Here is a 22,688-nt window from a genome sequence, read left to right on the forward strand (position 1 = left end):
TTTGGTTGCATACCTCAGACACTTCATTAAAAGCTGTTTCCTAAGGACGGTGATTCACTATTATAATACAAATCTGGTGTTAATACTATCCCAGTTTGCTAAACACCGGCCCCTTTTTCCTTCTCTTTGTCTCTTGCTCCATTGCTATGCTTAGAAGGATTTTAAACAGTTTTGAAGTTAAACTTCCTATTACATCACTACATTTGGAAACACATTAAATATTCCTTTGTTTCTCTTCAAGTATTATTCTGTCTTAAAGCCGCCCTCCAGGACTTCAACAGAATATCTCAAAGTATAAGTGGCTATTCTCCACATAAGTGGCTATTCTCTATAGCCTTTAAAATAAAAGTAAAGACTTCCACGTTCACTATGCAGAAGATTGATCTGAAAAGTAACAGAGCTCCTTCTGAGGCATTTTTCTATGTGCTGCCTTGACAGAAAGTGAAATGAGTAAGAAGTAAAGGCTCCCCAGCTTCCAAGATGGAAGTTCTATCACTACCCTTTTCTATCCTCCTCACTGAATACTGCAGATCCCTGAGCTACACAGAGATTTTGTCTATACCATAAAGCATACAGCATCTCCCAAGTCTCTCCACTCAACCTAGGATATACTCCTGCATTCTCAGTATCACTGAATTACATAATGTGAACATAACACAAGATTAATGTCAGTAAAACTAAGTCACAATTAAAGGAGTGGAAGCACTGTTACCCATATTACTTGAAAGCAGACAATCCACATCTATTACTACCTAATAGCAGTATCCTGGATGAAGATGTGGAAGAAGTATTTCTCTCTCATTTCCCTGATGTTATGATTGCTTAAATCAATATTATCCCAGTATCCCCCAAGCTGAGTCAAAAAGGTTCATGAAATTACTTTACATAACCAACATCAAATTAAATTACATGAAAGGTCATTTTTCCCATAGCAGTCTCATTTGCATTTTGTCCTAGAAATGTGTTTCCTGCCATCAGTAACAGAAAAAATGAAGAAGCACAAACAAGCTCTGGTTATGTGCCCAGGTCTGTTACTTAATAGTGGAAAAGTGACTGTCTTCTGATTGGAAATAATAAAAAATTAGAATAAAATGGTTAAATCAAAAAGTACAATGCATAATTCATATCCATGGCAATGCAGGCAATGCATACATAATGTTTAGGTTCTGTTGTGGCTTGAGGTTTTCCCAATGGATTCTGAAGTTACAGATGACATGTATACCAAGTAAGCTGAAACAGAAAACACAGCTGGATGTTGCTAGGGGTTTTCATTTGTTCTGAAGTCCAGGTGAGCTTTGTTCCACCCAAAAATGGTCACAGAGAAATACGGACAATATAATTTGCATGTGCAATCCCAAACTATTGAGAACACAGAAAGAAGCATGTCTCTCAGAGCCAGTGACAGTTTTTTGCATGGGCACTACAGCATACACACAGAAAGGCAATCTCTGTTATTTTGAAGTACAAAGGTACTACTGACAAATTAAGACAAGTTCTTGACTACATCTGGCACAGATAAGAAAGTCAACTAAGCTATCTGTTAAAATAAATTTTATGAACCAATAGTATAATAACATGGAAACAAGGACTTGGTTTTAATATGGAGAATGTGAATAGAAATAAAAGCAACAATTCTCTCCCTTCTAACTAACACATTCAGAAAAGCAGCATTCCTGCATCCAACTGAAAACAATTTAAATAATATCTGAAGTTTCAATTCACCTAACAAGTGCTTTTATGAATAAAACAGAATCCTAGAATCACCAAGGCTGGAAGGAATCTTGGAAGGTCTCCAGTCAATGCAGAATCCACTTGTCACCCCATCAGACAATCAGTGCTAGACCGGGTTGTCCAGTTTTGTGAAGGCAAGTCTTGAAAAACTCTCCAAGGTTGGAAATTCCACACATTCTCTGGGCAAGTCATCTCAATGCTTAATCAACCTTAATTAGAACAAATTTTTGTTGCCTTATATCCAAGAGGACCCCCCCATATTTTGGCTTATGACCACTCGTATCTCACTCCTGCTATACACCTCACTGAAGAGCCTGGCTCCATTGTCTCAGGAATACCCTTAGAGATGCTAGAAGGCCACCATTAGGTTCTCCTTAAGCTTCCTCATTTCCAAGATAATCCAGCCTGGTTCTCCCAGTCTCTCCTCATAGATCATCTACTCCAACAGCCAAGTCTCTCTACTAAGCTCAAGATTATTGACATCTTTCTTACACATATGAGAGGGGTAAAAGTACACATGGGATTCCAGAAGTGGTTTCACGAGTGCTGAGTAAAGAGGAGCAATTATTTCTCTACTTCATATAATTATGACAAACGCAATTTATTTTAAGGCCTGTACCTCATAGATACTCTGGAGCCTCTCATACTCTGGAGAAAGAACCTTCCACATTTTTCATAGAAACACTTGGGTTGAAAGAGGCCTATCTGAGTTTATCAGAAATTCTCCTCTTCCTTTCCAACAAATGAGATCAACTTGTAAGAAAATGGGAAAATAAAGAACTCTTTCCTTTGTTCTGTTTTCTTGTACGGGTTTTGCTATAACCTCTTGGAAATCACCCCACTTTCCATTTGCACAGGATCTGTCTTCCAAAGAGACTGACCAAGCATTTGAGACGTCACTGAATAACCAGGAATAGTGGTTCATTTAAAAATATCTCAATATTCAAAGTTAGCCAGGACAAGATTCACGGTGAATCAAATGTATGACAAATAACGATGCCATGTATAATATAGTAACCAAGGACTCACGGGTTTAATTTATCCTTTGTTAAAGACTCCCCTTGGATCTTTGTGAACATAGAGGCACTTTCTGCACCTATAAAACAGGGATAATAGATAATATATTCCTTTTCCAATAGAAAGGTTAGGAAGTAAAAAAGCATTCCAGGCTGCTTGGAAGCTGTAAAAGGACAGCTTGTCTGACAGCACTCTAGTAGTACAGCCTACTCCTTCATGCTTCATAAATATTTTCATTCTCTGAGCAAAGAGCTTGGATGTCACAATAAGACAGGCATATCTGTATCACAGTTAACCTAATCAGTGATGCCGCACCCCACACCCAACTTCAGATCTGCTCTTTCCAATACATACATGTGTACACAGAGCAGTAACCCACGCCAGCTGACCTACTAGCCAGCAGCATTCTAGACAGCAGCTGTCTTCCCACACTAATCATACACCAAGCCACTCTAGTTTCAGCACAGCAATATTTTAAAGTGACTTGAAAAAGACAAAATGTTTTTGTTAATGACTGTTTACTTAAAGAAGGGAAGAAAAATAGTTAGGCTTTAATCATGAAAATAACTAGATATATAGCTCCAGATGTAATCTGAAGTAGACATCACAGGTTAATGCAAAAGCTGCCAAAGTGCTTCTAATAGGTTGGTTTTGATTTTTTTTTTTCCTTAGCTCACAGTAAAAGATTTTTAATAAGAGTTTTACTATAAAAGTCTTCAAAACAACACTGGAAAATAAATAATCTCTTTCGACTTATTTTCAATAACACAAAACTTGTTTGTTATAGTTGAGGAAAAATGCACTTAAGGAATGGGCAAGTCCTCATGCAGTCAACAGAAAGAAAACAACAGATGTTCTTTACATCAGTGTAGATGAACAGTGGCAATTTTCTAGTTTAAAAGTAAAACACTCTAAATTTCACATAAGCTTTAATATGGCATGCATCTTCAATTCCTTTTATTTGTATTTTTTAAGTTTTCTAAATTTAAAACACTGGATCTCTACTTTGAACAGCAACGCAAACATTTTGGTGCTTCCAAATCCACTCTTACTACACTTTATTCTCATTTTTCAGATCATCCAAAATATTTTCTTAATTCTACATTTGCTTCCTTTTTCTTTTTTTTTTTTTTTAAATGAGCAACACTAGGGTAGAAAAAGCTACTTAATTTTCAAAGCAAAATTTATAATGTGTTTTTGTAATAAGGTTTGTGTAATGCGTAGAGAACTTGCAGTGTATCGGCTAATTTTCCTTTGCTTCTCTTGCTGAGTTTCAGCACATCATCTGCAGAAGACTCTTGAATGTCTTCAACAGTTTCCACGAGAATCCTTGCATTTGCAGAAATTTTTCAATAGGTATTTAATAAACTATCATCTAATTCAACTGCTTGGTAGTTTTTCAAGCCAAAGGGAATCACATCATCAAAAGGGCTCTCATTTACCTGAGAGAGGTTTGCATCAGTATTCTTGACTTGAAATATAAGTGTTCTGTAATTGTCACGGTTTTATGATTTTTTGGTTACTGGTATTCCACATTATAACATTGTGTAGTGCACTGGGAGTTAAAGAGTTAATGCTCCTGGTCTGGGTACCCATCCGGGAGAAAAAGAACTCCTACATTCCCAAGACTGTTTGCTGTGTTGCTATCATTCCTGCTCAGGGGGAACAGATATAAGGCCGTGGAAGGTCACCTCATGTCCCTCTTTTCTATCATCAGGCTCTCCTCACTGCTGCTTGTCCCAGCCGCAAGCATTGCCTCAGCACTACTGTAAGGCCTTAAACTTTCTGACACTCTCTCATTATATTTATTAGCTCCAATTCTAATTATATTGCATAATACTGTAATATAGTGTGTTATCTTGCATTCCAACTCCATATTTAGCAAATTAGTTCATTTCTCCTCAGATTGTTGCTGCTGTTTTTAATTATTCGGGGTCTCCCATTCCCCTTTTCTGGTGGTGCGGACTCACGAATCCCTCTGCCCCGCTAGTCACAGAACTGGGCCAAACCAGCCCATAAACCATAAATAATTATTTCTCCATTTAATTTACCATTAAGAATCATAGAATGGCTTAGGTTGGAAGGGACCCCAAGGATCATCAAGTCCCAATCCTCCTGCCACATGCAGGGCCACCAATCTCCAGATCTGGTACTAGACCAGGCTGCCCAGGGCCCCATCCAACCTGGCCCTGTACACCTCCAGTGATGGGGCATCTACAGCCTCTCTGGGCAGCCTGTTCCAGCACCTCTGTTAAAACTGTGTACACTCTCTCTGTAAAGAATTTCCCACTGACATCCAATCTAAACCTTCCCTCCTTGAGCTTAAGAAGGCTAATGTATGTCTGTATTTGGTGTATGGAAGGGGAGGATTGAGACATTTTGTACTGCATGAATGAATCATTACATGTCGTTCATTAGTTACTATTGCGAACTAATATCTCTTTCCATGCTTTCTAGTGTCTACAGCAAAAGTTTATTCGTAATGTTAATAAAATATTACTTCAAGTCTGCAACGCTAATCATTTACTTGTATCAGTGAACATATGTACATGAATATGTACATATACTGCTCAAGTCCTATGACCCCAAACAAATTTATTGGCATCTTGAAATTTGTGGACAAGTCTGCAACTGACTGATCACATATACTGGTTAACAATGCAAAATAAAATATTAAAAAGACAAATAAGAGATGTGTCAAAAATACAGAGCACAGTGTCTCTCTCCTGCATCAGTAAAACCTGTCCTGTCTTCTTACAAGTGAACCCAAATAAGGATAGAATGGTTTTTATTTTCATTGTTCTCAGTTATGTGTCAGGTGCAGCTGATTTTTCATGGCATAGTATAAAACTACTTAACTGTTCCCCCCTCCCCAGTTCTAGCCTGTCACTCACTTTGCACATCTGCTAAAGTTCACCAGACTCCTCTATGAGCTAAGTCAACCTGGTATCTCTTAAAGACTACCACAAAGGCAGCAACAATAAAAATGCAGTGTTCTGGTGGTTTAGGAAACTGAATTCACCAAGAAAAAGGACTGAAAAGTCCCAGAATCATCAAAGAGATTGGACATGGAATTCCATATGAAAGTGTCAGGGAAGGGAAGGGAGTCAGACCTGCTTATCAGCAGCAGAGAGCCTGCACAGAAGATCAGGGTACCCTCAAGTCTGTGATGGATAAAAGTCAGCTCAGTTAGCTGAGGATTAGCCACCTACCTTAGTAAAGAAGAAAAGAACAATTGAGCTTCAACAGTCCCAAGCTTATTGCCATCCAAGGCGACTAACTCTTACTCCTTTGGCTCAGTCAGGAGCCAAGACCAAGCTGCATGCATTCATCTCCTGTGTAGGACTGCATCAAATAGACTGCCAATTACATGACGATATAAAGTATTTCTGTGGTTGAATACTCCTTGAATCAAACTCACACACTGAGTCCTGGGGTAAGTAAAATCTGTTCTGCTCCTTAGTGAGACTGCAGCCTTGCAAGATGCTAGTCATTTCTGGTGAATGCCAAACCAGCAGTGTTGTCTCCAAAGTGGGATGAGAGCTTTGCCACTTTTCGTTAATGATTAACCGGGGAGAAAAGAATCTCCACATGATTCACAGCAGACCCAAAGACCCAGGAAAGATGAAGCACAAACATGTATGTGTTAAGTAAGGAAGAGCTTCTTCCTCATGAATGTCAGCTGAAGTGTGAGGCCTCCTTATCTTAACTGTCTCCATTTTTTTCTCCTCGAAATGGGATAGAGGGAAGCAAAGAGTCCAAGAAGGTTGTGATAATATCCAAACCGTGACAGGTTGTTGCAAAGAAACATCTGCATGTGTGTTTATTTCCCATCATTATGTGTAATTTAGAGTATCAAGACTAGCTTAATGGAATACTCCGACAAAACGTCCATATCCTCCAAAACAAAGTTGCAGTGAACATAAATAGCACCAACAGGTGCTCCTAAAGATGCTGCACAAACCCACAGGAGAAGGAATAGCAATGGGTAAAGAGAAATCTCATCTCCAGGTAACAGTAGGAGCGCTGTCTGTAATGAAGCGCAACAGCATGGCAGAGCTGAACTGATATTTATTTTACATATTTCATATTGCCTACAAATTGTTTTGCACAACTATGGTTGTATTTAATTTACTACTTTGTCACCACAGATACATATTTTGCCTTTCTGAAAGTAAAGAAGGTAACTGTTTCAATCATATGTTATTAGAAAAACCTGTCTGCATGGACAGATGCATGAAAAGGTGTAAGGACTGATTGGAGAACATAACAGCTTGTAAATATAAAAGGAAAAATAACCAGAAATAACAACTCTCAAGGGAAAAAAGGGAAAAAAAAAAAATCCCATGAGGAACAAACCTTTAAATCCATCGGGATAAACTTCAGGAAGAAATTTAGTGCTGATGTCTCCTTGAACAAAGCGTGGATGGATGATGACTTCTCTCAATAAAGAGATATTGTGAGTCACACCTGCAAATAAAACACAAACACAAAATCAGGTAAAAATATTAACTGAATTACAGCTGGAAAAAAATCTTAAAAATGTGCTCTTATCTTCAAGGAAAACTTATTTACAACTTAGAGACCACGCTACTGCTGTAATCAAAGCAAATTTACCAGTTTTCTCCAATCCTACTGCAAGATATCCTCCTTGAACTCTCAGTATAATTAACAAGTAAACCCTCAAAACTTTCACTATGCTAGACCTGACTGAAACACTTAGTTAAGTCAATGACAGCATGCATAACCAAGAGACCTGGCCATCTCACTGAAGTGACAGATGTGTCACGACCACACATTTCAGCCCTGTTCCAGTGAATCTTGTGAACCTGCACACTTATATAAACACACCGCTGTGGAAGACACATGCATGTAGTACCCCAATCACAGTAATGAAAGATGGTAAAAAGTTTTATAGCAAATATCTACATGGTTTATAGCACTTTCATAACTTTTCATAAGAGTCACCAGTGGAAATTCACAAAACAAAGAAATCTATTGGTTACTCTCAGCTTCAGCTTAAGCTATTTGGATATTTTTTTCCTATTTAAACAGATATTATTAGCAGAGATAATAGCAGTGCACTGACTTAATTGCTGGGGCAACAGAGGGAGATTTTTACACTTCTTTTCCCTTTGTGTTTTTTCAGTTTAGAAGTATGAGTAACAGTTCTGTTATTTTATGAGCAGACCAGTTCAAACAGTTGTAAAGCCTTTTTCCCCCCAATAGTCTGCTGCTGGTGTGAATTTTCAAGCTCTCTGTGTGGCCATTACTGAAATCATGTTCAACACATGGAATTAGCTTCACTGAGTCATGAAGTCGTAGCTTTAAAGACCAGTTCATGAGCCATTAAGAAGCACATGATCCCAGTTCAATGATGACAAGACGAAAATTTGACCTTCTGATTAAAAGAGGATCAGTCTCCTTGTTGCTTGTGACCTAGATAGTCATTTATGGATCCTGACTTCATAAACACACTTCGTGTCTCCACTAAAAGAAATAACTCAGGCAAAATGACTACAACTTGGAAGCAAATACAGTTTTTCCTTGGCTGACACAAAACAGAAGGTGTTGCACTTGGGTCAAGGCAGTCTCAGATCTGAGTACGGACTGCGAGAAGAATTCGTTGACAGCAGCCCCGAAGAGAAGGACCAGGGAGTCCAGGTGAACGAAAAGCATGACATGAGCCAGCAATGTGAATCTGCAACAGCAGCAATATCCTGGGCTGTATCAAAAGAGGGGTGGCCAGCAGGGAAAGGGAGATGACTGTCCCCCTCTACTTCATTCTTGTGAAACCCCATCTGGAGTACTGCATCCAGGCCTGAGGCCCCCAGTAGAGGAAGGATGTGGAGCTGCTGGGAAGAAGCTCCAGAGGAAGGTCATAAAACTGGCCATGAAGATGATCCGAGGGCTGGAGCACCTCTCCTACGAAGAAAGTTTGAGGGAACTGGGCTTGTTTAGCTAGGAGAAGGCTCTGAAAGACCCCACTGTGACCTTCCAGTACTTGAAGGGAGCTTACAAGCAGGAAGGAGACTGACTTTTTACACCATCTGATAGTGACAGCTTTAAACTCGAAGTGGAGAGATTTACATTAGATGTCAGGAACAAACTTTTCATTCAGAGAGTGGTAAGGCACTGGAACAGTTTGCTCAGAGAGGTTGCGGATGCCCTATCTCTGGAGGTTTTCAAGGCCAGGTTGGATGGGATCCTGGACAGCCTGATCTACTGGGTGGCAAGCCCCGCCTATGACAGGGGAGCTGGAACTAGATTATATTTACGGTCCCCTCTAATTTAAGCCATTCTCGGATTCTACAATGAGTGAAAGTATTGATCTCTCCCTCTAAGTTTTTCCATCTGCATAGTAAATTGAAATATCACAGAGATTTTCATCTATTAAGTACAGCTATGGGACTACAAGAAGAAGAGAAAAGAGTAGATCTCAGACTTTGAAAGCAGGATTTAAATACACAACATGTAACCAGATCATCTCATGTTTTTCTTTCCTAAACCACTGTAAGATTCCTGGTGAGATGATGGCTGATGACAAAGAGCTTAATGTCTCAACTGACTGTCCTAAAAGACCTCAAAAAGACAAAACCTATATCTTAATTATTTTCAAATTGTGTGCACCAGAAAAAACAGCAGCTTCTGAAATGTTTTACACTCTAAAATCATCTTAATGAGTTCACAAGCAGGCAAGTCTTGATATCTGGGAAACAATACCATGTGTTCTACATATGTAAATAAGAATTTTAATATGCATCGGTTTCCCTTTAGAGTATCACAAAATGCTACCTTTATTGATCCCTGTGATCATTACATGAGCATGACTGAATGGTTGATCTGCTTCACAAACCCAAGTTGCTATCTTTAGCAATGTCCCTAATTGCACGTTCAAAAAATAACAACAATAATAATGCACCCTTAAATGTAACCCTTCAGAAGTCTAGAAGTTTTAGATTTACAATTTAGCACGACCTCTGTCAAAGTTCATAAGGTCTCCATCTGTGTGTGAGTAACTGCCAGGCTACAGAAATATGGACCCCCACAGCAGCTCGCTCCTGACTACCTGCTGCTTCCAAAACACGGGCCAGACATTAGCCCCACACTCTCACAGGATCAAACAGAGGCTAACAGGCAGTGCTTATTTCATGCAAAGCTACACACTAAACTCAAGTATATTATATTTATGTTGCAGTGGCTTTCGGGGGGATTTGTTTTTTTTCTCGACCAAGTCTGCTGTCTGCCAAGAACAAAATCACATTTGTTAACTTGACAAGGCATGACATTTCCAACAAACAAACAAAACCCTAAACTGTATCAATTTATTTCCCCCTCCAGAAAACAAAATTTCACTTCAGCATCATTTTTTACACCGTTAAGACTGATGCAGAACTGCAGTTGTAGCTGCGTTCTTCTCTTCTCCAAGTCAAAATATTATAAAAAATAATAACCACTGTTTCTCATATCTTCTTTTTCTTTCACCCATTTGTGTTCTTCATACCACATTACATCAGCAGAAGCACAATTTAAGATGTACTTCATGGATTTCTACTTTGACACACCATTTTCCAGAATGCTTTTGTAGAAGAGAGAGGATTAATATTTAACTTCTGGAGACGCCATGCAATAAGAAATGTAAATATTTTTAACTCCTGTATAGAACATATATGTAATCCTGAGGCTCACACACTTCTGTAGTTCAAGTCCCAATGAACACATGTGCATACTAAACAACCACATCTTTTCAAGAGGGCTGATTAGCAAACACTGCTTTGAAGAAATTCTCATTAAAAATAATAATAATAATATTTGGAAGAAATTGCTCTACGTACTGTCTCTTTTATCTTGCCTCTCTTTGTACATTCTCTGGACCACATCTACCTCAAACTCTTGGTAAACAAACCTCTTTTTTATTAACTTACAAACGGCTGCTTAGCTCCTACCCAAGTTCTAAATAAAGAGACTAAGAAATTAATTTTACAGAAAGCAGAAGTTTCTTAGCAGGTTTATGAACAGGATAACATCTGAGCAAACCTGGAACACTCAAGTCACAAAACCAGAAGCCATGTTTTCACTGTAAATATTTACTGACACTAAACATATTCAGTGTTGATTAGCCTTTTTACAGTACTAAGCTTCTGTCTTCTTGACATCTGCAAACACAAGTCTGCGTTTATCTGTGTAAACTTAATTGGAGTCCTACATGCCTCTCTGCAGACAAACAGCTGAATATACTTAACTTGCTGATAGTTTCAAATTGTGCTGAGAAAATAAGAGCCTTATCTGCATACCTATGGACTGCAAAAACAACGTATAGAGCGCTGCACTGGATGTTTACCTTAAAAAAACAGCAAAGCCAAATTGTCGTCAATCATTTTAAATGCTGCATGAGAATAAACGGTATGAAATTTAGATGGCATCCCTGTGCATTTCTTTAATCAAAAATAACAAGGTATTAACCAAGCTCTGTGCTGTGTTCTAGTAAACTTAAGTTACTTATCTCTTTAAAACAAGAGCATTATCAGTAAGATGCACAGACTGTGCAAACATTGAGAACTTTTCAAGGTTCATGATCATGGCAATTCCAAAAGTTGCCATAATATTCCTTTTACCCCTCAGCATTCAACTGTGTAACTGTGTTTGATTCATTTCAGAACAGGCTACAGGCACACAAAGCCCAAAAACAAATACAAAGGCTTCTATAGTTTCTTCCATTCTATTTGATTTTTTTTAACCTTAAGTTTTGAAATACGAACATCCACATCAAATTCTTTTATAGGATCATTACACAGCTGACCCTTGGAACCAAACATGTATTTCAAGTAAAATATTAATGTATTTCAAGTAAAATATTAATTCTTCCTAGTATTGAAGACCTTGAGGTTACAAAGTGCATAGATCAGAATGAAGGTGGGAAAAGAAGAAAAAAGCAGGTCGTATATATGGTAATATCCTACTGTAAAAATCATTAGTCCAAATGGAAGATAAATTCTGTATTGCATGGACTTCTGAGAACCTGAATAAGATTAAGCAGCCCACAATTTACGGTGTTGGTAAGAATGTATGAATGTTTCAATCAGTAGAAAAACTGGAAGACTTTGTGAATAAGTGAAAGGAAGAGGAAGGCCAGCTTGTCATCACCCTCTCACCAGCCACTCTTTCACTCTGAAGAAAAGGAATAGGTCACCAGGACAATATTATCTTTAAAGGGATTAATTAGAAGTAACAGTACTAACTAGAAGTAGCAATACTTGTCTTTTGATGTCTCCTCAATTAGGCACACTGTTTTTCAGTAACTTTTCACTTCCACAGAGAATCTCATAATAGAAAAAAGGAGTAAAGCTCAGTAGTCAATGAACTTTACTAAACTACAAGCCATGAAGCTCTGTAACTGGTTTAAGAGAAATAGGACAGAAGAACTAGGAGAAAAATCTTCCTTTGCACCAGAATCTGTATTCTAAAATGACGTGACTAATGGTCACTTCCAGCACTTTGGAACTGCCATCTGCTAGTTGCTTTCCCTTCCCCAGTTTCAGTTTCCACAGCGACCCACTTGGTAGCCAGATGATCTCTGCTGCAAAGGGTCAGGGAACCCAGCAAGACTTGCGGAGCTCCCAAACCTCATTACCACTGCTACCCAAAGGGGAAAATACACAGTTCCGTTGCAGAATCTCTTGCAGCACTTTTGTAGAGTACAGACAGCAGAATGAGACCTCTTCTTTTTTAAGAATAAGCACTCTGCAGGAAAACTGCTTTACATACAAAAAGTTATTTCACAATACCAGTGAGCTCTCCAGCACGCCTGAGTGAAATTAGAATACAAAATACTATTTAATTTACATCGCTGCCATCAAGAAACACCTTAATATATAAAAGCTATTCAGTAATTCTTGATAAATAGTTGTTTGGATTTAATTAAAGTTTTATTGTGAAAAACCTCTGTACCTGAAAATTATTTTCTTTGAATTACATGATAGAATACTCAAGTGTCTCAATTTGTTTTCTCCAGAAGGTCTTCACTAAGTAACACCAGCAGACTTTGTTTGTTTTTTCCTCCCAATTAGTATGTTTACAGCTGGAAAAAATCACACTGTTTCTGCTGTCACTGTCCTCTCAGGTCTCAGTTCATATCACAGACTTCAATTCCATATTCCCATTTCCCTCAAACACTCACCACAGTTATTTATCACTTTCCAGTTTTAAGTACCTGCTCTTTTAGTCTATGCTGGGAGAAACCCGTGGTTTGTGCCTTCCTTATTTCTACTCCTCCATATTGCATTTGCCTCTTATTCTTTTTCCTCTTCTTTTTCTCAAGTAGTCGACTACATTCCTCTCTCCCCTTTACTGTTTCATACTTGGATCATCAGGGAATATATTTAAAAAAATAAATACAGGTTGCACACAATGATTTAAGCCATGTGCCCAGTCAGACCTCTAGCGAGCCAGTAAGTTCTACTTTCACACATCTTTGTTGCGATTTCCAATTTAAATCAGATCTCAGTGGAAGACTAAGCTCATATCAGAATAATTTAGATGTTAATGGACCTCAGGAGATCATTTAATCCAATGCACTCCTCAAATGTTACTTTACTTTCATATGATCCCATAAATAACAATATAGATATTACAAAGGAACATGTTGATCGCTTCCCTAAGACGACATTGAATGTACCTCAAGTTAGGTATATTGGTAGCATCTGCTAATGAACAGATTTGTTCCTTGCAAGCAGAATGAAGCTAAAAGCAATGGGATAATTCTTGGATATCCTAAAGTCACAGCAGTGGAAGCTGAATTTGTGTTCATACAGACAGTACACAAGGAGTACTGTGAAGTGCAAGGACTTTGCTACGAGCATGCCTCCAGGTACCCTGGATGAGTCACCTATAGGAGAGTCACTGTGCCGCTTCAGTCCCTAGATTCTCTACTGAGACCACCACGAATGACATTATATGTTGGCATTTGTTCCAAGAGGACATTTGTCTTCTAAGAACTCAGTAAAGACCACTGATTTCACATGGGTCAGCAAGCAACCATCAAAATATTAGTGACTAAAAATCCTTACTAACTTTTGCCTGCCTTGAACCAGTGACACAGAAGTGATGGGAAAGACTCCATCTTCCATTAGCGATCCCTAAGCTATCCATTAGATGGTCCTCGACCTGCTACCCAGTCACCCCATCCCATTGCCACCATTGGTGAGCAAGCAAACATTTTTGTTTACAGAGATGTGACAATTCTTAGGAGTCCAAATATGAAGCACGCTATTCAGAAAAACTACGTAGATCTTTGAATAGTTGTATATGGGCTCAATATTCAAATATAAAACCAACTAAAAACCACATTAAAAATATCTGGATATTTAATTACTAATAGCAACTACTCATACAGCCTTCATGAGAGACATGTTCCCAAAAGAGCAACACAGTGTAATATTATGTTACATAACAATTTAAAGCAAAAAATAAGGTCACTAAAAAATGGTTTAAATTATTTATACAGGGTTTCTTTGTCAATGTAAATAGAGAGCATTGTTTCTTCTTCATCACTTGTTAAGCCTACTTGAACTTAATAGAGACAACTCCGAACAACTGAAATTCTGTATTCTGCAATGTTGTGAACTACACTGACAAGTACAGAATTATTAATCACACTAGAGACGAGGTACTGTAATAACTATGCGTGCTGCTAATAAACAAACCCTGACAAGAAATTGCCTGCTGTGTAAAACTACATGAAAAACTTGTTGGTTTTCAAAGGGAAATCATTGCTCATCATACTTATAAATGTGTTCTGAAAGTTCACGAACTTTTGAAACCTATGGCAAATTAAAATTTATCCTCTGTAACACAATAAAAATGCATTCGTGCCAGTAATTAATTTATTACCTCTTCCAGTGTTTTTTAATACACGAGGAAATTTTTAACTGGTATTTCATAGTATCATAGTATCGTGCGATTTGGAAGGGACCTTAGAGATCATCGAGTCCAACTCCCAGGTTTCGAGCCCTCTGTGTAGCGAAGCGGCACTTCTACCCCCTGCGCCACAGGGGGGATTCGAACCCGGGCCCTTCGGTGCCGCAAGCAGCACTTTATACCACTGTGCCACCAGTGGTATAAAGTCACCATACAAGTGAGAGATCAGTTATGAGCATGTAAGTACATACATGCATATTAATAAGGTACTGAAAAGAATCAAGACTGCAAATTAATAGTTTTCAGATGCAAGGCAACATACCCTTTCTAGATATTTATGTATCTGTAGAACTAACCAAACACATCTGTGTACAATAACCAAGAACAAACTATTAGGTCCCATTTCATATTATAACACACAATAAAAGACCACACTCCACATGCAATTCCATTGTCATTAAATATAATTCATCTAGGGTCATTTGCTACTGATACAACAGAGCTTGAGTCAGAAATCTGTTTCAATTAAAAACAAAAACAAACAAAACAAAAAACATCATCAACAACAAAAAACACTATTCTAGCTGCATTCTCTCATATAAATATACTATGCTGATATACAGCAGGGGTTTACATCAGCAGATTGTACTGCAGTAGTATAAAGGCTCAAGTTCCACCAGCATCAATCTATTTTAGAGTCTAATCCTACCACCTATCTAGCTACACTGTGGTATAGAGATGCTCATTTTCCCCTGGACAGATAAATCAAGTCTTGAGTCTGACACGGCATCTGTAGTATTCGTCAGAAAGCATCAAAGCCATACCAAGTTTTAAAGAAACACTAACATGCTGGTCTACTACACCAGCTAGGCTCTTCCTTCAGCTGTTTAGGGATAGATTTAAGGGTATTACAATTCATTCACCTATCATGGAACAAGACGTACAGCAATCAAAAAAGAAAAGCAACAAAACCAGCAAACCCTAGCAGTCATCTCCCCTTCTATCCTGGTTCTTCTAAGTATACTGACTCATAATGAAAAAAAACCCTCCTTCAGACATGACAGCTGAGAGGAAAAGTGAAGATTTTTATCACGTTACAGTTCCCTTCTCTACTTATCCCCACGATAGGAAAGAATAAAAATACTAATTTTTCTCTCTATCTTGAGATAGTTTTCCTGCTTCACTTTTTTTTTTTCCATAAGACAGAGAGGAAGATGTGACGATTCCTCCCACACAAACCCCAACTTCCCTTTTTAAAACTTCAAACGAGCTAAAGTGGTCATGGTTGATTCACTCCTGCTGTTTGGGAAAGCTAAAAGAGCATCTACTGCTTCTAGGCAGTCAGTGAGCAAGAGCTGAAACACATTTTACTTATCAGTCTACATCTCTATTTACCCAAACATAAACAACTACATTGAAAATAAGAAATATATATATATATATATATACATATATCCAGTCAAATACTGAACAGTCTTTTTACTGTAGTCTCTGTATTAAACTGCTGTAAAGCAGCAATTACTTTTAATTTCCTGCAGCACAGTGGCCATTTTTTTCCCCGCACCATGTAATACATAAATTACGTGCCACCATCTTGTGATATCTCTTGGAGGAAATAATTCAAATATTTACCTCTAAACATTTATCTCATAAAGCAAAAACAATGGAGAAAAAAAATGAAACCTTTTGAGCGCTGATCTATCTTCTCAGCTTAATTAACACAAGCTTTTCCCGTTTTCATTTGCACTTACGAAGTGGGAATTTTACTCAATTTGCTAATTACTACATTTTCAAGCTGTTTTATTGAAATAGATCACACTAGGAACCCAAATTTCTGTAGTTACCTCGAATAACGTAATTGTCCAAAGCCTCCTCCATTCTTCTCAATGCCTCAGCTCTATTAGAGCCATACGTAATCAGCTAAAAAAACAAAAGGCATTTATGTTAACTAAAAATAGCACGTCTGCCTCCAGGATCTACAAAGCATCTAAAATGAACACAGTCTGTAAAACCGCTGCAATCTCAAAAACATTTCTAGCATGTTACTGGATCTGTGTTTCAGAGGCTCTGTAAAACATCAAGAGAAAACTAAGATCTCAATCCATTTGATGAAAGAAGGCCAATCGCTTTCAGTTCAAACAAATCTGAGTGTGTGAATGAATTCTCTGTTTTTCAGATGCATTGAAAATTAGAGCAGAGACTGAGATGAGTGAACAACCCAACCAACTTTTAAGATTTATTCTACAACTAAACTCTGACTAGATAGTTTATAGTTTAACTTTACCAACAATTACTGATGCATATGAACTAATACCAAGAGACACTTCCAACCATTTATTACACTGCTTCTTTTCAGAAGCCAGAATTATTGAAATAACAGTTCTAGTTGGGATACATTGAAAGAATACACTGATTTATGCTTGAAATCCTTTTAATGACCAGAAATTGCAAGGCAAACAATTAGTACATCAATATATAAACAGAATTTTGTTTACAAGTAACGTGAATCTTCCTCTATTACACATTTTCCTTCATTCCTTTCATATTTCCTCACAGTACGTCACACCCAGCATCTTTAAAACACTGATATACCAGTCCTTTAGGATATTCTTCATCATTGATCTGTGTGTAAAATCAGTGTTTCATACCTTAAGGATATTAAAAAATAATCAACTCACTTTTGAGATCATAGGATCATAGTAAATGCTGATATCACTTCCTTGTTCTATGCCACTGTCAACACGTACCTTCAGAAAACAAAAAGCAAGAATAATTTTGTATTGGAAAAAAAAAAACAACAACACTTCAATATGTAATAAAATATATCTGACAGGCTTAAAACATAACACTCATAGAATGAAAGGCTCAGGTTGGAAAAGACCTTCAAGTTCATCGAGTCCAACCGCAACCTAACCATAATACCCTAACTACCCTAACTCTTTAATCTGGGGAAGAGGAGGCTGAGGGGAAACCTTATTGCTCTCTTCCAACATTCACAAAGCTCATCATGTACATTTTTCCCTTGAAGAACTAGGATAATTATTTGTTTTCAGAGAAGTTGAAGAAGGGGAAAGGAGCCTTTTTCTCTACCAGGGAAAAATTCCTATAAATTATTCTCTCTTTTAAAAGAAACACAAATGTAATCTGCAGCTGAGAGTCAAAATTCTCTTTTGTTCTCCTTAGAAAGCACAGTAAACACATGAAATTTGGTTTAAAGATTTATGCTGTTACACACTCTAAACTTCACCTCATGACGTGTCTAATTCTGATTTAATCGCTGTAATAAGATAGTTGTAATTATTCTTCTGACTGACACCTGGAATGAAGGATGCCCCTTAAAATCACACCCTTTCTGCACCTATACGTAATCACATTCCACACGTTTCACGACAGCCCTTCTGAAGGTTCCAGTGGGAATACAACTCGGGAGCATTCAGCAGGAACTTTGGAGCTCTGCTTATCAGCTCTATAGGAATACCGATCCTGTGGTTTTCATGTCTGTAACACTTTCCTTTTCTGCCTCGCCCTCTTGACTGTAAACCATTGTGTTTTCTGTTGCTGCTGTTCCCCCGAGGCGTTAATGTTTACACAGCTTTTTCCATGGCTTTGCTTTGTAAGGACACAGCCCCAATTAAATCTCTGATTCTGCAATATCCACGGAAAAAAAATAACACAAGTTCAAAAATCCCTTTTGAAGAGGCCGATTGCTGTTAACCAGCCAACATGTTAGTCAGTATAATGGTGATTCTTGTTTTCATCTCTCAGTTTGATTTCATCACCGTAGCAATGAGGTTAGCCATATAAAACTGTTTAAATGAGCAATTTCTAGGGAAGAAATATTTATTAAATTGCTGCTTTTGAGCACTGGAATCTGAAATATTTTTAAAATACTACTCAAAATAACTCAAGAGCAATAAATGCATTCTGGGGATCACAAGGATGGAGGACTCTAATCAAAGCTGTCGAAACAGCAGGGCTCTGATACACTGTATTGTAAAGGGGATGGGGAAGAGGGTCCTGGAATCTCACTTAAATCTTCACCTGTGGGAAGGAACCCTTGCAATAAACAGCAGCTCCGCCGTCTGCAGCAAGGCAGAAAAAGGTCAACGCAACGGCTGTTAGGCCTTTAATATTTTAATTTAGGCAATTATCAAGGGACCACATGTAGAACCTCTTGTCTACAAAATCCACATGAGGGCATGATGATGACTTTATTATCCAAATGACATAAAAGATACCCTAGCAGGTGTACCCGTCTTTTTCAGTAATAATGCACTGGTTGGGTTTTATTACGTTTCATTAAAAAAGCATTTTTATGGATTTGTATCTTTTTATGTTTATGTTCAGATTTTCATATTCATCGCGTATTTACGTTTCTGTAGCATATTTATTTATATGTAAAAGCAGTTGCACTTCCATAGCATTCGTATTGCATCTTACCTGAATGTGTTTCATTTACATTTAACTAGGCCCCCCACTTCCCATATCAGGTATTTAACATTACCTACTGACGAGAAGTATCTCAGACACATCACTGTTACAGAAAAAAATAAGCAGCTTAATTCTCAACTCTCTTTGTAGCTGCTACGCCATCCACCCTCACAGGATGCTTGCTTATTTGTAAAACTCAATGCACACATTCAAACAAAAAGAATTCAACTATTCAGTCTATGATCTAGTAGAAAGCCGTCCCTTACGTAACTTTTCTGAATGCATAATGATCATACATAAGACATGAAGCTATGGCATACACACTCCACACATAAATGAATTATATTGTGTCTTTTGTCTCTGAAGCAACACACATGTTGATGGTGCTTTACATATACACATACCTGCACATAAGTACTTACATACGAACATCATATTCTGACAAAGAGAAAAAGAATCAATGAAAATAGCGTAATTCCCACTCAGTAAGGCAGGTTAATCAGGTCTTGAAATCAATATAAATGATGGTACTGACTACAAGGCTCCACCTGCCCTATGTTTCTGTTCATATACAACATACGTACTGCTAAACAACCTACACTTTTTATTAAGTAAAATATTCTGAAAAGGGAAAATTTACAGAGGGAATTTAAAATTCTTCAAAAAATACTGTAGAATTTCAAGAAATCTGGACTCTTCTGTAGGAGTTTCATTTGCATACAATAAACTAAAGGTGACTAAAAATGACGACAGCCAAAGAGAAATACATTTCCCATCTTCAACTCTCCCTGCAGTGGTTAAATTTTCAGAGCCCAATAAATGTAGATGATTTTATTAACTATACGGTGTGACAGAACTCAATGAATATTGGATGAAAAAGAAACTACGATTCAACAGATATTTACTACAGCGTCCCTAAGTAGATAGATAATAGCAATACTTTTTAGACCTTCAGCATTTACTTCTGCTTAGCACGCTTCCTTTCTTTTATTCAGCATTTAAAATACCAAAGAAAGGCTACAGTTCAAAATCTTCTCGTACTCCACAGCTCATTGGTATTACAACCCCAAACACTTCTGTTGCTGTTGTACTATCATTATGTGTTGTTATGCTATGACAACAGCAAACTGAAAGAAAAAAAAAAAAAAAACCTTTAAGTGGGGGGAAAGCCCAATCTACATGTCAGTCCTGCAGTGAACTATTAGCGCATCAAATTCCACTCACCTACAGGTACAGATTTCTAGAATCTTCCTGTTCTTAACTATATGAGTCTAACAGTTTTTGTCTTTCCATTTACAGTAATACAAGAATGGATTGCTGGTCATACTGGCAAAAAAAATGCTGGAACTCTTCAGGTATGGCAGCACTTTTTCCATGTTGGGTAAGAGCATTAAATACGTATGTTCACAATTGCAACGATACCACAGTATCACAGTATCACAGTATCGTGCGAGTTGGAAGGGACCTTAGAGATCATCGAGTCCAACTCCTGGGATTCGAGCCTTCTGTGTAGCAGAGCGACACTTCTACCACTTGCGCCACAGGGGGGATTCGAACCCAGGCCTCCGGTGTTGCAAGTGGCACTTCTACCACTGCGCCACCAAGGCTTTGTGGTTACCTATCTTAAGATTCGTTATCAGTGATGAAAAATTGATGTTCCCTCATACAACGCTGTATGAAAATTACAGAATATAAGAGACAAAAAGAATCAGTATTGTATTATCTACAGATAAGAAAAAGCCTCACATATCCATGCACGGCAGCTCCTCCAACTTGAGAAACTGACAAATACAGCACGCAGCCCATAACAGCTAACTTTAGAAAGAGAAGAAATGAACTAAAAATGCATTTGGCAACACACAACTCTTAAGCTGGACTTCTGGTAACACATTGCAAGTCTGAGCTGATTTCTAAATCCAACTTTTGACAACTCCAAAATTTGAAGTGCACAAAACAAACACTGTGGCACAATGGGATTGTAAAGAACTTTTTTGGTAGTATTTGTTTTGTTCTTCACGGCATGACATTCTCAGGAGAGAAATTAGTTCAACAGTGGCAGGAAACATGTATTAAGATACCAAATCATGAGTGTCTAAATAAAAATAGATCTTCTATTTTTAATAATATAGAAGTAGTGAATGGAAAGAACAGCCCAGACGCTCCATATAAGCTCCTCAAACCACTGCTCTGAAGCCTCCAGTGTAATTAAAATTTCTTTCTTCAGTACCACGATGGACCACGTGAAGCGATCAGGCATCTCCCACCCTTCATTTTCAATTCACCTCTCCCCCTAAGCACAACTCCCAGCCCACCCTGTCTACCTGACAAGTGACAGCCCAATCTGATTAAATGCTTGCAAGGGAGGGGACTTGTGGGCCTCCATGACAGGCCAAAAGTGATCACCATGGAGATACATAATTACAGCTGTCAACGCGTCTACTGTCCTGCTGGCATCAATTTGATTGCTCCCAGCAATAATGATAGACAAAGCTTAGTGTGCACTCTCCTGCACCCAATCACTTTATCTATTCTGTGGTCCATTTAGCTGACATGCAACATTCGCACAAGCAAATAACAGCAGTAAGCAGAACATTTAAGGCATTTTAATTGTTTTTTCTTTGTATGGATGGCTCACAAGCGCAAATGTTATTACATAAAACTCCTGCTGCAGCATTAATTGAAGAAAGATTTGGTGGGACAAAGACCGTAGGGGGTATAGTTTGTCCATTATCACTTGTACTTTCAACAGGTCTCACGTTTGGAAAATTGCAAATTGCAAAAACTTGCAAGGGCAAAATGTTTGACATCCTGTTAGCTATTAGAACATGGTGAAAACTTCTAACAACTGCTGAAGTATTCATTATAAATTCTTATTAAATACACTCTGTTTCATTTTAAAAAAAAAGAAGTTTAGATACATCCAATGATACCTTTTCCCTTCATCTCCTCTTTAAGATCACATAAAGCTTTTTAGATCTTTACAATTTTTTTCTGCTTCCAGGCTTTGAACACAGCATGAAGCCTTAAAGACCAGGAAGGGTCAGGTCCCCTCAGAAAGTACATGGGCAAAAACAATTTAAGAAGCGAAATAAATCATATATCCAATAACATCTCCACATTTAAGATTTCTCCTGTAATCTTCCACTATTTTCCATGCAAGCAATCAGACTGAATAATCATATTCACAGATGGTACAGCCTTGCAATTCCACTGATAGTGTCATATATATGTACTTACTACTCAGAGACTCTCGATTTTACAGTAAGGCAGTGCCCTTGTTCTTTTCAAGTATCAGAAAACACAGTTTATTAGACAGCTATTCCGTATATTTAAACACCATCTTGAAAAGTGTAATAATCTGTATATAACAAACTGAAGCAAATTTTCTCTTCAAAGTCTACAATGCTAAGCAGAAAGCACTGACAGTTTCTCACTGACGTCTTCAGTTCTTGGTAGTCAAAGAGTTGGCTCCGCATTTGACTCAATTTTGAACTGTCTCACTATTTTAACCTAATCTGCGTTTGAAAAACTTAAGCTCAAAGTTATAGAACGTAATAAAATACTTCAACATACATTAGTTTTCTGTTACACCC

General features: G+C 37.8%; 1 protein-coding gene across 1 annotated transcript in view; it reads right to left on the bottom strand.

Moving 5' to 3' along the window:
- PCCA (propionyl-CoA carboxylase subunit alpha) overlaps positions 1–22,688 on the bottom strand; it is a 260,731-nt gene that overhangs the window by 121,383 nt on the left and 116,660 nt on the right. The window contains exons 15-17 of the mRNA XM_072347043.1: positions 17,343–17,411; positions 16,509–16,584; positions 7,108–7,218 (exon numbers count right to left, since the gene is read on the bottom strand). Of these exons, the coding sequence (XP_072203144.1) occupies positions 7,108–7,218; positions 16,509–16,584; positions 17,343–17,411 (256 nt within the window). The remainder of the gene's footprint in view (positions 1–7,107; positions 7,219–16,508; positions 16,585–17,342; positions 17,412–22,688) is intronic.

Source organism: Excalfactoria chinensis, chromosome 1, assembly GCF_039878825.1.
Source record: "Excalfactoria chinensis isolate bCotChi1 chromosome 1, bCotChi1.hap2, whole genome shotgun sequence".
Taxonomy (NCBI): Eukaryota; Metazoa; Chordata; class Aves; order Galliformes; family Phasianidae; genus Excalfactoria; species Excalfactoria chinensis.